The following is a 14,874-nucleotide window of genomic DNA, read 5'->3' on the forward strand; positions in this document are numbered from 1 at the left end:
AGTGACACGTACATGGTTTGCAAGGACTACAACTACGTAATTCTGGATAAAGGCAAAATATTAGCAGATTTGTCTCTATTTTTTTTATAGGTTAATTTTTTTCGGGTCAGATATCACTGAGTCTTTTATAATCAACTCTACACATTTTTTTCAGGTTATGAAGTTAACTGCACATAATTATATTCAAAATAAGTTGTTTTATTTAAGTTTGTATTTCAAAACAGTGAAAAATAAAGTTCCATATGATTCTTTTTCTGAAGTATGAGTTTTTTAAAGTCAAACATCGGCGGTGTGAAACAGATGTGAAATTATTATAAGTCGAAGTACTTAGATTAATGTCGATGTCATCACGTATAATTATTTGATAATGGTTTGAAAGTCTTGCACTCTATAGCATAATCATTCGTATATATAAGAAGAAGCAGGCAATATTGACGTTTTAGTGCTTTTTACTCAACTGCATAAAACTTCTGTGAGCAAATTTTATAGGGCGTTAAACAGTTCTCCCCATTAATCACTTTGTAGTCTGAAGTACTGGTTTCATGTTTCTCGCATTATCATATTCTGTTTACCATATCTCTTCTCAAATAGCAATTTACTTACGGCGAAATATGCAGATAGCCGGCGCGCATGCTTTGCCGTTGTAATGGAGAATTTTCCTGAGGAGGAGAAATACAGATAACATGCGATCTTATCTCTGCAGGAAATTCAGACAAATCAACAGATCCCCCTTTATTACTATAGTTCCAAAGACAACAATAACAGCTGTTCATTTCTTACGACGGAATTCTAATGAATTCCGGAAAACGTAATTTTAGAATACGTCTTTCCCTAGAAATGTTTGCAGTCACAAACGGCTTGATTAGTTTTAACAGCGTATCTATGGAAAGCTTTAGAAAATTACAGCAAATAAAGACGAATATAGCACTATCTAATACGTAAGGGCTCAAACATTTATTACGCTACCGGCCTAAAAAGATGTAACCTTTCGTTTTATATAGCGGAAGACTGAACAAATAACAAATAAAAACACAATAAAATTGGAATAGGTTGCATTATGTTCCTAAATTGTTGTTATAAATAAAAGGGCTTCCTTGAAATGAGGCGAATTACCGTCACTTTAAAGAGGATCGCCGACGATAAAATTCCAACAGAAGTCAGAGATTCCATATATATATAACGAACAAAAAAGAACCCGGAACGGGAACAAAATATCCTAAAATTATAAAATAACTTCACACGCTCGCTTAGATTTTCTTAAATTTTAATATAAAAGTCACAAACTAGTTTGGCCGTGAATGACTCATCAGTGTGTCAGACGGCGAAACTAGTTTTTGACTTTTATATTCATGAAAATTTAAGAAAATCTAAGCGAGCGTGTGAAGTAATTTTATAATTTTAGGATATATATATCGCTCAAATATATATATTAAAATCTGTGAAAATATCCTTTTGAAGCACAGAACGCAACAAAACCTCGGTTTGAGAGGTAATGAAATGTGCAACACCATTCACGGCCTGAGTACAGGCTTAAGCGGAATTCTATTAAAATAAATCTAAATGTTCTCTATGATCTTGAACGGACCAGAACATATATCAACGCTGAGCCCTAGTACGAGGAGATTTTTTACAGCCGCCACACTGCTCTTTAACACTGCACTTATAAATCAAGAAAATATATATCTTCAGAACCAGCAAATTCACATTTGATGGCCAAAAGGAGGTCACCACCCCATGTTATTCTAAATATAGGAAATACTACAACTTGTTGATAATTGTAAACATAAACTAAAATTAAATTGAACCTTTGAGTAAGAAATAATATATCCCAAACAGTTTTGAATAAGATCATATTTTGAAGCTCAGGTGCAAGAGAATATCACAGTTTGAGATAAACCATTTCGATTCTAACACGATAGCAAGGATTTCGATCTACATACAAGACGACATCTACTATGTTGACACATTTTTGCATACAACAACCAGATAAATTTCATGAAAACTAAGATAATTTTTAAGAAATTAAATACTTTTTCTCTGAAAGCATAAAACTTTTCTAGAAACTATTTTTCATTCAGTTAAGTTACAGTCTCACTATTAGGCTGGAAAATTCACTCGAGTGGTTACAGACCTACAAAGACTTAATGTTTGGCAAAAGTCAATTTTATCTAGATTTCATCTTGCGGCGCTTTTATATCTTCCGATTGGTCAAAAAAGTCTGCTTGAGTATTACTACTTTCTATTATAGAATAAATTAAATGTCAGAGACTTTATATAGAATATAGGGATAATCTTTAATATTTGTAAGTTTCTTAAGGGATCATAAAACATTCAAAAAAAAAAAAAAAAAAAAAAAAAAAAAAAAAAGAAAGAAAAAGAGCAAGTGTTACGAGGCTGTTGTTGTACATTATATGTAGTCACAAATTTAGTAAAAGAAATGCTGATGTCAATTTTACTAAAATTTGCCGTTAGTGTAGTAGTAAAGAAAGGGAATAAGCTGTCAATATTCATTTCATGTCAACATAAATTACACAGACTTAATAAGACACATTTACGTGTAAAACTGAGTGTCTCGTTCTAATTTCATTCTTAATATGCGACCTCTATAACTGTTCCTTAGTCTGGATAAATGACGTCCATTTCGCTAAACCTAAGGGCATATCATTGTAAACAAAGACGTTGGGAGAATTGAACACTTTTATCATTTTTCATAAATTCATTTTTTTTTTTTAAATTTTAGTTTATCTGTAAGGTTTGTATAAACCAGTACAACTTTGTAAACGAATTACATTGATACACCATGATAAACACGGTCATAGGCAAAGGCGGCCACCCGGGCGCCAAATTCATCCTCTATTAAGACAGACACAGAGCAATCTGACCAGTATGGCAGTGAGACAAATTCCCCAGAACAGAGAAAGAGAGAGAAAAAATGCAAAGTAAATTTTACCATTAACTTGCACACCATTTTAACAAATCTGCAAACATATTCGGCGTCTAAATGAAATGCGTTTTTCTCACAAGTGAACGATTTCTTATCGCTTTGCCAACGGCCGTTCTTTATTGGATTGGGCTAGAGCAATTTATGATAACCAAGGTTACATTACCAATATGTGATTGGAACGGTATAAAAACACAAGCCGCTGGCATCTAGAGTTATCGTTATATTTTCATGTTTTTGAAAACGATATTACTGACGGTATGCGGATAGATAAACCATGATAAAAATAATTAGGTGAAGAAAACATTTTTCTTGAATACAGATCACAAAGTTACATTTTATTCCAGGGAGTTTGAAAAACGAGTGGAAAATATGGTATGTCTTGTATTCTATTATATCATATATCTATTTTCGATCGTTTGCTTTTATATTGAAATAATCTAATTTACGTAAACACGTTAAGAATTTCATAATTTTCCTTGGTAAAGTTATGTCAAAATTTTGATATATATTTTACATTGAATTTTTCTGTGCGATCATTTGATAGATATAAAAATTTAAACAATAAGATTTAAAGATATGGAAACATCATACATAACCAATCTCTAAACATCAATTTCTAACACCATATCAAATGGTTTTACTACGTAAATTGATATTCCTATAAGCTTTACATGATGAATTGCAGAAAATACTGTTAGAAAACTTTTGTTTCAAAATTATCTATATTATCTGTATGTACATGTATCCTAAAATACCCATTTTAATTCAAACAAGCGGTTAAGAAAACTGCCTGAAATGTTTCATATGTTCCTATGGTTTGAATTACATGGTCACAACAGTCTTATTACATGGAGGTCGTAATTGATCTTTATACAATGTATAGTATAATACAAATGGTATAAGGTGAACAGTTAAGAAGATTTAGATAAACTTTGTAATATCAAAATTAATTAAAAGCTAAACTATATGGTATGGTATATGCCCAATTTTGCAATAAAATGATTCTTTAACTTTCAGTTGTCATGAAAACCATTTATTTGCGCATTTGTTATGCTTTCTTACGGTCTTTCAACAGTTCTAGATTCTTTCTTAACGGCACATATGGCCAATTATCCAAAAGAACAGTAATGTAAGATATGATATAGTTGATTATTGACATCTGCATGAATATCATAATTACATCGCATACAGTTGACAAAACATCGCACCTGGCCTTTCGGGCCTATTTGTCACCAAGATAATCAAGTAATTGAATTACACAAGTATAAATAAATATTTTACGGAGAATGCCGGACGTTTTCGTACATTCATGCCAACGAATTTTAGTTAACTAGAGAAAATTCGTAAATGTGCCCAAAATGCCCATGCAAAAACTCAGTTTAGTTGAACTCTGGAGAGCTGAACTCAAGAATTTTTTTTGCAAAATTTAGAGTCGTAAACCCTTGAGAACTTTGGCATAATATTTAACTTAATCAGAAATCCAGGACAAATCTTGGATCTAGCTAAAACTAAACTACAGATATAGTATATCTGTAAAAAAACGCAAACAACTTAATAATAAATAAAAGTTTAGAATGAATATGTAAGCGGCATCTGCAGTTCTTATATTTAAATTAGATTTCGAACTGGAACACATTAAACAGCAGGTTGTCAGTTTTGATTTAGGAAATCAGCAAAAACAACTTCTTCTGTCTTTCTACTCGGTGTCGAAACAGCAAAAAATCATGTTTTTCCCCCATTTTCCCGTGGAGCAGTACACGTTTAGCATTACTGAAACATGCAAATGGATACAAATATGATTTTACAGATGGTAAATCATGATTCTTGGCAACTATAATCGTGACATAAATATATATAGATTTTTGCTGGAGCAACTATGAATAGAGAAAAGTGCCTTAGGCTTATTTAACATCTATAACAAAGACTGAATTTCAGGGATACTGGTTAACTATTTTCCGACCTCGGAAAATAACACGTACATTATCTGCAATTTTCAGTGAAGACTCCCTACATCATCTTTCCTAACAAGAAATTGAATTAAGTAAGAATATTGCCCTGATTGAGGGGTATTAGCGTTCTGTCTGATACAGGTTAGATCCTCTATTTTATTTACAGTAGAGAACAAGTTCATGAATACTGGTTTCATAGCAAATAAAAATTGAATATCTTCATGATAGGAAACAATATAATCAGCATTGTAATGATAGGAAATGGCATAATCAGCCTTTTAGATCTAAATGATAGGAAACGACATAGTCATCCTTAAAGGTGTAAATGAAAGAAAGTAACAAAATCATCATTCTAAATCTAAATGATAGGAAACCGCATAATCAGCATTCTAGTCTAAGATCTAAATGATAGGAAGCAACATAATCAACATTATGTATGAAAATGATAGGGAACAACATAAACATCATTCTGTATCTAAATGATAGGAAACAACATAATCAGCATTACGTATAAAAATGATAGGGAACAACATAAACATCATTCTGTATCTAAATGATAGGAAACAACATAATCAGCATTACGTATAAAAATGATAGGGAACAACATAAACATCATTCTGTATCTAAATGATAGGAAACAACATAATCAGCATTACGTATAAAAATGATAGGGAACAACATAAACATCATTCTGTATCTAAATGATAGGAAACAACATAAACATCATTATGTATGAAAATGATAGGGAACAACATAAACATCATTCTGTATCTAAATGATAGGAAACAACATAATCAACATTACGTATAAAAAAGATAGGGAACAGCATAAACATCATTCTAGATCTATATGATAGGAAACAACGTAATCAACATTACGTATAAAAATGATAGGGAACAACATAAACATCATTCTGTATCTAAATGATAGGAAACAACATAATCAGCATTATGTATGAAAATGATAGGGAACAACATAAACATCATTCTGTATCTATATGATAGGAAACAACATAATCAGCATTACGTATAAAAGTGGTAGGGAACAACATAAACATCATTTTAGATCTATATGATAGGAAGCAACATAATCAGCATTACGTATGAAAATGATAGGGAACAACATAAACATCATTCTGTATCTAAATGATAGGAAACAACATAATCAACATTATGTATAGAAATGATAGGGAACAACATAAACATCATTTTAGATCTATATGATAGGAAACAACATAATCAGCATTACGTAACTATGAAAATGATAGGGAACAACATAAACATCATTCTGTATCTAAATGATAGGAAACAACATAATCAGCATTACGTATAAAAATGATAGGGAACAACATAAACATCATTCTGTATCTAAATGATAGGAAACAACATAATCAGCATTACGTATGAAAATGATAGGGAACAACATAAACATCATTCTGTATCTATATGATAGGAAACAACATAAACATTATTCTGTATCACGATTACAGGGAACAATGCTAGGGAACAACATAAGCATTATTCTGTATTTAAATGATGGGAAACAACGCGATCAGCAAATAGGCAATTACACGATCAGCATTCTGTATCGAACATAAGAGATAACATAATCAACATTCTGACTCAAAGTGATAGGAAGTAACATAATCGTTATTCTGTATCTAAATGATAGTAAACAACATAATCAGAATAAGGCCTAGAAAAAAATTGTTTGTTTCCGGTAACATGCTAAAAAATAGGGTAGGTAGGTCGGCAATGTTTTTTGGAATTTTTTATATTAAGGGAGATTTTCGGAAATTATTTATGTGTAAAAATGAATACAAATAAGGGGGTCATGCCTTTAGAGCATTAGTAAATTGATCTCTAACATCACTGACCATATTTGAAGCATAAAAGTGCAGTTTTGCAACTTTTTGTTAAAAAGTTGGAAACAAAAATTCTCCAAGGCCATAAAAACATTTAGGGTCGAGCCAAAAATTTAGGGTAGGTCGGGATACCGGAAACAAACACTTTTTTAGGCTTTACAGTTCTAAATGATAGGAAACAATATAATCAGTATTGTTTTAAATTGAAAGGAATCGCTTTTACATTGAAAGTTGTTCCTGTCCAGAAAAATTCAACGGATGATAAAGTGAAAACGTGGGCTATTTTCCCAAAAGCCGTTAAGGCAGGCAAATATTACCTACATTTGTTTAAATTTTTTCCTCATAAACGAAGCATATGTACACATTTTCATGGCTTAGTTTAAGGATCTTCTTATAGATTTTATAATTTATTCTGTAAGACGAACTGAGATCTTCCAGAAAGCATACATAACAGAGTAACATCAGATGCGTTCTGAGAAGTTTACTCTTTGAAGAAAAAAGTGAATGCAATTGTTTGACGTTTCATTGAAAACATTCATAGTTAGAGATACAACCTCGGTATTTGGATACCATTGGTGACACAAAGTTAAGTATAAAATGTGATTATTGCATCAGAAAGTAAAAACGGGTATCAAATTCTTGCAACAACCCATGTGGAATGTGTATTTGCTTAAGTTATTTCGAAGAGTTTATTCTAAACTGTTCCGGACTATGCAACACAAAGGGCGGTTGTCATGTGACAGTGTTTTGCAATATTTAACATTTGTTAGGTGCCACATTATAATTTTATAACTATTTACATAAATTTAAACTTTGTGTGAGACCATCTCTTTAAAAAGGCTATAACTGGTGAAATCCAAATTATTGAAAGATTGACAACGTAAGAGTGATCCAATTTACGTCTGATACTTTTTATGGTAATGTTTAAAAGTTCAAAACTAATGTTTGATGAAGAGAGGAAGAACAAAAACATGCAAATTTCTTAAGTTGGTGCAATAAACTATATAAAACTGAAACGTCGACCTTAGTTACTAAGCTTATTTTATCTCAAAACAGGAAAACAAATGATAGGTCAATTTATAAATTATAGAGTGAACACGAATGTAAGTCAGTTATATTTGACATTAAAGTGAGACTTTTTCCAGGTGATCCGGGTCATTTGTAACGTAAATAGTTGATGCCGAATTTGTTAAAATCTTCCAAGCAGCTCAGACGATATGGAACGGACATGAAGTTAAGTTATTTGACGTTTGAACTTAAAAAAAGTACTTAACCTTGGACTTATTGCTCTTCTTTGCATGCTTAGCACGTTGTCTTGATGAGATAAATACTACATGCTATTGTTTTGAAAATCTCCTCAGCGGTTTGGAAAATATGGAGGGGATGCTTAAGCTAATTGATCTTTCACTTCAACGTCTGGTCTTATCCTTTGACTTATTGACCTTGGTTGTAAGCTCTGGTCTGACCCGTGTCATGTGTTACGCACGCTGTCTTAATAACGTACATAGTTAATGCCAAATTTGTGAAACTCTTCCAAACGTTTCATACGATATGGAACGGACATGAAGTTAAGCTATTTGACGTTTGACCTTCAAAAGTGACCTTGACCTTGGACATATTAACCTGCTTTGCAAGCCCTGCAGGTTGTCTTGAATAGGTAAATTACTGTCTCTAGTATTATGAATTTGAAAGATATGGAGCGGACACCGAAGAGTGATTTTGACCTTAGATCTAGACATTTTGACATTAATTGAACGTTTTACAAGTTGTCTTGATGAGGTGAACAAATGGTGCTAGTTTTATGACAAGAGGGTCATGATGACCCTGGATCGCTCACCTGTGTAATATGAGTTCATGTTTCAAATGTTAAACTGATGCTAAAATATTAAGAAAGTAGGTCAGTAGGTCATATTTATGGTCCCTGAAAGTCAGTTTTAAGTACGGTGTGCTAAACAGTACATGTTGTCAAAATTTCAAGGCTGTATCTAAAAAAACAAACAAGAATTTAGGTCAGTAGGTCACATTCATGGTCACTGAAAGTTAGTTTTAAGATTGGTGTGCTAAACAGTACATATTATCGAAATTTCAAGACTGTATCTTAAAAAGCAAGAAAGGAGGTCAGTAGTCAAACTCATGGTCATTGAAAGCAAGATTTAAGATCGGTGTGCAAAACTGTACATGTCATCCAAATTTCAAGGCTGTATCTTAAAAAAACAAGAAAATAGGTCAGTAGGTCACATTCCACATGACCCAGATTCGACCTTGACCTAAAGATCATCAAGGTTAACATTCTGAACAAATTTCATGAAGATACGATTATAAATGTGGCCTCTAGAGTGCTAATAAGCTTTCCCTTTGATGTTTTGACCTGGTGACCTAGTTTTTGACCCCACTTAACCCAGCTCATCAAGAGTAACATTCTGACCAAGTTTCATGGAGATATTGTCATAAATGTGGCCTCTAGAGTGTTAACAAGCTTTTCTTTCGATTTGACCCGGTGACCTAGTTTTTAAACGCACCTAACCCAGATTTTAATTTGACCTGACCTAAGGATCATCAAGATTAATATTCTGACCAATTTCATGAAGATACAGTCATAAATGTTGCCTCTAGAGTGTTAACAAGCTTTTCCTTTGATTTGACCTGGTGACCTTGTTTTTGATCCTAGATGACCCAATATCAAACTCATCCAAGATTTTATTGAGGGTAACATTCTGACCAAGTTTCATTAAGTTCGGGTCAAAATTGTGACCACTAGAGTGTTAACAGTCAAATTGTTGAGAACAGACGACGACGACGGACATATGGCGATCACAAAAGCTCACCTTGAGCACTTCGTGCTCAGGTGAGCTAAAATCCAAGGGGTTAAGACAATATGGAACAGAAACAAACTTGTTTCAAATGACCTGGGCTATGCGTTCCACATATCATCTTGTTAAGGTTAATTTTCGCAAGTCTTGAGAAAATCTTCCCATCGGTTAAGGAGATATGGAGAGGACACCACGGACAGACCAGCGGACCAACGGACGTAGATGAGTGACTTCAATACAGATAAAATGATAAAATGCCCAAAATGAGGTAATTGAAGTACTGTCAAATGTGTGGTTCCAAAAGTGTATTTCTAACGAAATAAAACAGCCTCATTTCCAAACTTATTTTAAATCCACTATTTTATATTATCAGATGCGCTGAGGTCTTTAAATGTGTCTATGCATCAACATTTGTGGTTTAGTGAAGAGATTCAGTCCAACAATTAAACATTCCTCCGAATTTCTTAATATCTAGTTTAACTATATTTTGGATAAGCTGATAAACACGATATTATATAAGATATAAAACATGATTTTTTTCACACCTTCGATACCATAATCTAGTTCGTCAAATAATTTGAGAATTCTTTATTGAAAGTTTTGTAATTTAACCTATGATTCGATAAAGTTAAAGATTACCCATGTTTACCGTCCCTATGACAGGAAGGAAATAAAACAACATCTAGTGATAAATGTTGTTTTTATACCATTGCAAAACTAACATTTTTATGGTAAAAAATATTAATATATTTTCGACAATTTATGAATAGATAAATGTGTATGAAATAAATATCGAGGTGAAATTTTATATTATTTTTGATGACATTTATCGTAATAAAATAGTTATTTCCGATAAAGTTGGCGTTCAAATGAAAATAATAATAAATAATTTTCTGTTTTATCATGTATTTTGAATGTCTGTATTCATAAAACGCAATAAATGAAGCTATTGGCGCTTTGCTCGCGAAACTGCAAAATTGAATTTGAATTAAATTTCTCTGAATTAGTTCTTGTTTACGTGGTTCAAGCGTGTGTTTAGAAAATTTGTTTAACATGTTTAAGCTGTAAACAAACTAATAAGCCGGATTTTTGTCACTTTTGATTCCGGAAAGCAAAACTGAATTTCCTCTTGGTATTTAGTATCGAAACAATTGCGCAAGGATGTTATTTTTGCGCAGGAGATACTCTACGCCATTGGCACGTACAGAAAGCAACGGAAAAACACGATGTTTGTAGATTATTTCTGAGGTAAATAAAGTTTGTATAAAAGCAGATACATTTCCTTCTTTTTCAGGTTACACGATGACTTAAAACAGGTTATATACCTTTAACATATTGCAAGCCAAGACACTGCACATACGTAAATTGGATATTAAACATGGTATGTACGTTTGACATAATTATACACGTGAAAAATTTAGACATAAATACATTTTCTGCATAAAAGTGAAACAAATAATCATTAAAATCATGTTAAAAAGTTGTGAATAATTTTATGACTTATCTGATGTGTTACCCAGCTAGCCTATTATTTGGTCCTTATAATTTTGTTCTGTCTGACAGTTTCACGTTTCATTCTTTTTTTTAGAGAAACTTACATTTTACTTAGAGTTTTCTGTATATATGAGTTGAAGATTTTATAGAAATTGATGTTTGAAATGGCTTGTTCTTAAAGGGCTAGTGGTTTTGAGAGGTGTTGCACATTTCATTACTTCTCATGAACAAACTCAGTCAAACCGAGTCTGTTATTCTGCTTGGGTTGCATTCTATGCTTCCAAAGAATCTATTTATAGATTTTATAAGATATAGTATTCTTTATTAGCGACTACATACAGCATGTTTTACTTTAATATTTTAATGTCTTTGCATATATAAACTTCCATGTTTAAATGGTAAGTAATGTTGTGTTAAACACATGAAAACGCTATCAATATCATGTGTTCATTGTGCAGCCAAATTAGTTTGTCAGGTTCAAAAGATAAGAAAATATTTATCAGGAAATAAATAGGCACTTATACAGTTGCGGTTCATTACAAATATATACTCGTATTATTTCGAAACATTTTAATCAGTTTATCAAAATTGAAGCTATACAAATGTAAATATAATACAACATGTGGAAATGTAAGAAAAAAACCTTTAGAGTATATTTATAGGTTATTGGCTTTGTATTGAGAATTTGTAATCAGTCTACTGGACATCACAATGCTTTTGCGTGTTCGTAGAAGGGTTCAGTTGTATTAACTGAATACCTTTCTAAATTATGTGCTCCCGTGATACGGACTCTTATCATGTGACATCCAAATGTTGAATCCACCTACAAGGTGAAATTATTTTATAATACTTCTGCTTCTCATGGAATGTCTGGTAAGATACTTTATAGCAATATTATGCATATCGCTAATTTTAATGTATTCTTGATTATGCGACACCGTGCCAGCGCAAAAAATACATTTATACATTTACGCAACAGTTAAAGATGTTATCAATAGCGGTACACAGCAATGTCGCATACGAAATTAATCTGGAAAACGAGTTGTTCACGTAATAGTAGACATTAGAATCAGTCAAGGTCATTGGTGAATCAGTTGTTTAGGTACATGCATTATGAAAAGTAAAGATAGAAATATATACATTCTAGTATACTTTAATACCACTTGGCTTATCTCATCAAGAACTGATCTAGTTTAAAGTAATCAAATACATACGCGGTATTCTCCAAAAACATACCAGACCAACCAGAAAAAAAAGATTTTTTTTTTCACAAAAGCACTCCAATTTTCTTTACACAGAGAATGGTTTTAGCAAAGGATATGGATAATTTGTGTAGTAATGATATAACGTAAACAATTTCAACTTGTTTAGCCACAACCTCATTGTAGAGGTTAGTCTAAACATGGCGGAGTTATATTGATAAAGTTACGCAACTTTACACGTCAAATAGATTGACAGATAAAGAAACTTATCAGTGTAAACACGAATAATTTAATCAATGATTACAATAGATAGAGTGTAATGGTGCCAGAAGTTAAAAAGAGAAATTGTTCTTGAGATTTGAAATGTCTTGAATTCAATTACAATTTTATCGCACTTTTTGATAAAAATAATCTCATATTAAAGGGATTTGCCTCGGATTTTTATTAAGATACAAAAACACATTGAAAATCAAAACAGCTAAAAACATAAACACAGCTGTAGAGAGCTTAAATGAGCACTTGATTATGATTGAATTCATTATTTTGCCGCATAGTACCAAAAAAAAAAAAAAAAAAAAAAAGACTCTACTAAAAAGCCCTGCCATTTTTCATGATCCTTCTTCCTCATGATCCTTCTTCATGATCCTCTAAAATGTTAAAAATGATATTTTTCCAGGAAGGTAATTTAATATAAGACAGTCCTTCGTTGTTTCATCTGATTATGGAATCTCTGAAAGGAAGGATAATGCTATTTATTTATTTATATATTTACAGGCGAACGAAAGCGTCATTGACATTTTACGGCACATGCGCAATGACAGTTTTGAAATCGCAACAGCAGATCCGTCAATTTTAAAAGCAGCTGCAGATGTGGATAAAATTATCTCACCAATATTGTATGTGTTTGGTTTTCCCGGAAATGTATTGGCAATTATCGTCTGGTTACAGCCGCGCATGCGCCACTCTTCTGGAACATACCTTGCAGCTCTAGGGTTCGTTGACCTGATATTTATGGTGATACATGTCATGTTTGAAATATACAAAGTATGGGGCGTCCAAATGTTTGATGCACCCGGGATCTGTGAGCTACTTCCCATTGTCTATATGGCGACACAATATTTATCTCCATTGCTTGTACTTGGTTTTACAGTCGAACGGTTCATAGGAGTGCAATTTCCTTCGAAAAGACAAATATATTGCACAATATCTCGTGCCAGAATAGCAAGTTGTGCTTTGGCGTTGGTTGCTCTTGGCATAGGATCCATGCAGGGGTACATTTATAAGTACAATTCTGAGCATGATTTCTGTGGCATAAGGGAGTCCGCAGTGAGAGGTGGACATTCGTCTCTCTGGTCTATATGGACATGGATAACAGAGATGCTGGTGTTTATGTGTGTACCATTGCTGATTCTTTTGTTCAACGTACTGATAATCAAACAAATTAGGCGGTTGGCAGAAGTCGAAAAGAGCTACGGTGCTAAAGCGCAGACGACAACATTTTCACTGTTGGTGGTTTCTTTTTACTTCATTGTGACGACGTTTCCAGTGTCGATCGTTTATGCGATCAGATATTATTATGTACCGTCTGATGGAACAGTCGCTGCTGTCCCGCAACAAGAAGCAAAATACATGCTTGCGAAGACCATTATAGAGGAAATTGGTACCACACACCACGCCTGTAAATTCTACATTTTCTTGATAACAGAACAAGCTTTCCGGCGGGAATTTTTACGCGTAGTTGCAAAAGTGTTACCAATATCACGAGATAAAATGGGATACGAACAACAAACGGAAGTAACCGCACACACAGAATGGAATGAAGCAGATATGGGCGAGGCTGGTGACCCGGATGAAACGGACATGTAGCTAAAATGCTAACTCACAGACTTTGTAAATATTCTAATATCTTTATATACCTATTATTTGATAACAAAATACAAATCTAATATAATTCGAATCCGGTGTAGAATTCGGTATGGCAACTCCTGATTTTGACAAGCATGTTTGTTTTTGCTTTGCCATTATTCAAATTCTTGACTGATCTCACGTTTCACTTCTATAACTGTTGGTTTCAACTAAGTGAAATACAGCTTTGTTTTTATGGATAGTAATAATATTGGCTGAAATGTTCTATGATAATCAATTAATTCAGTAACGCGAACTAATAGAGAATACTTGCAGGCGAGATAATATAAACACAAGGAGCCTGTTGTTTTGAAACACAGGATCGCAGTGCATTGCTTTTAATGTTATGCTGTAATTGTAAAGGTATAACCTTTTGCGTGACTTGCTGTAGTTATGATAGTGTTTAATCAAAAGAATATAATGTAATAATAATTTGATAAAAAATAAATATTAATACATTTTAGTAGGTATATCGTCCTTACAATTGAGTTAGATGCTACAAAAGTATTTTCGTGTATACATGTAATCACTCTTGGCACTTACTATACGCCCGAAGGGACGTATTATGTTAAGGGCCCGGTGTCCGTCTGTCCGTCCGTCCGTTAGCAATTTCGTGTCCGCTCTGTAACTCTTGAACTCCTTGAAGGATTTCAAAGAAACTTGACACAAATGTTTACCACACCGAGACGACGGGCAGAGCGCATGT

At 32.9% G+C, this 14,874-nt stretch overlaps 1 protein-coding gene across 2 annotated transcripts; it reads left to right on the forward strand.

The window, feature by feature from the left end:
- Window positions 1-3,104: 3,104 nt before the first annotated feature.
- Window positions 3,105-14,631, forward strand: LOC123565626 (proteinase-activated receptor 1-like). 2 transcript variants are annotated; one of them, XM_053550155.1, is made up of 3 exons: window positions 3,105-3,316; window positions 10,862-10,948; window positions 13,038-14,631. In XM_053550155.1, the coding sequence occupies exons 2-3, from the start codon at window positions 10,946-10,948 to the stop codon at window positions 14,127-14,129; spliced, it is 1,095 nt and encodes a 364-aa protein (XP_053406130.1). In that variant the 5' UTR covers window positions 3,105-3,316; window positions 10,862-10,945; the 3' UTR covers window positions 14,130-14,631. The 2 variants fall into 2 exon arrangements, with proteins under 2 accessions (XP_053406130.1, XP_053406131.1); XM_053550156.1 differs by lacking the exons at window positions 3,105-3,316; window positions 10,862-10,948 and adding an exon at window positions 10,567-10,815.
- The last annotated feature ends 243 nt before the right edge of the window (window positions 14,632-14,874 follow it).

Source organism: Mercenaria mercenaria, chromosome 8 (genome assembly GCF_021730395.1).
Source record: "Mercenaria mercenaria strain notata chromosome 8, MADL_Memer_1, whole genome shotgun sequence".
NCBI lineage: Eukaryota > Metazoa > Mollusca > Bivalvia > Venerida > Veneridae > Mercenaria > Mercenaria mercenaria.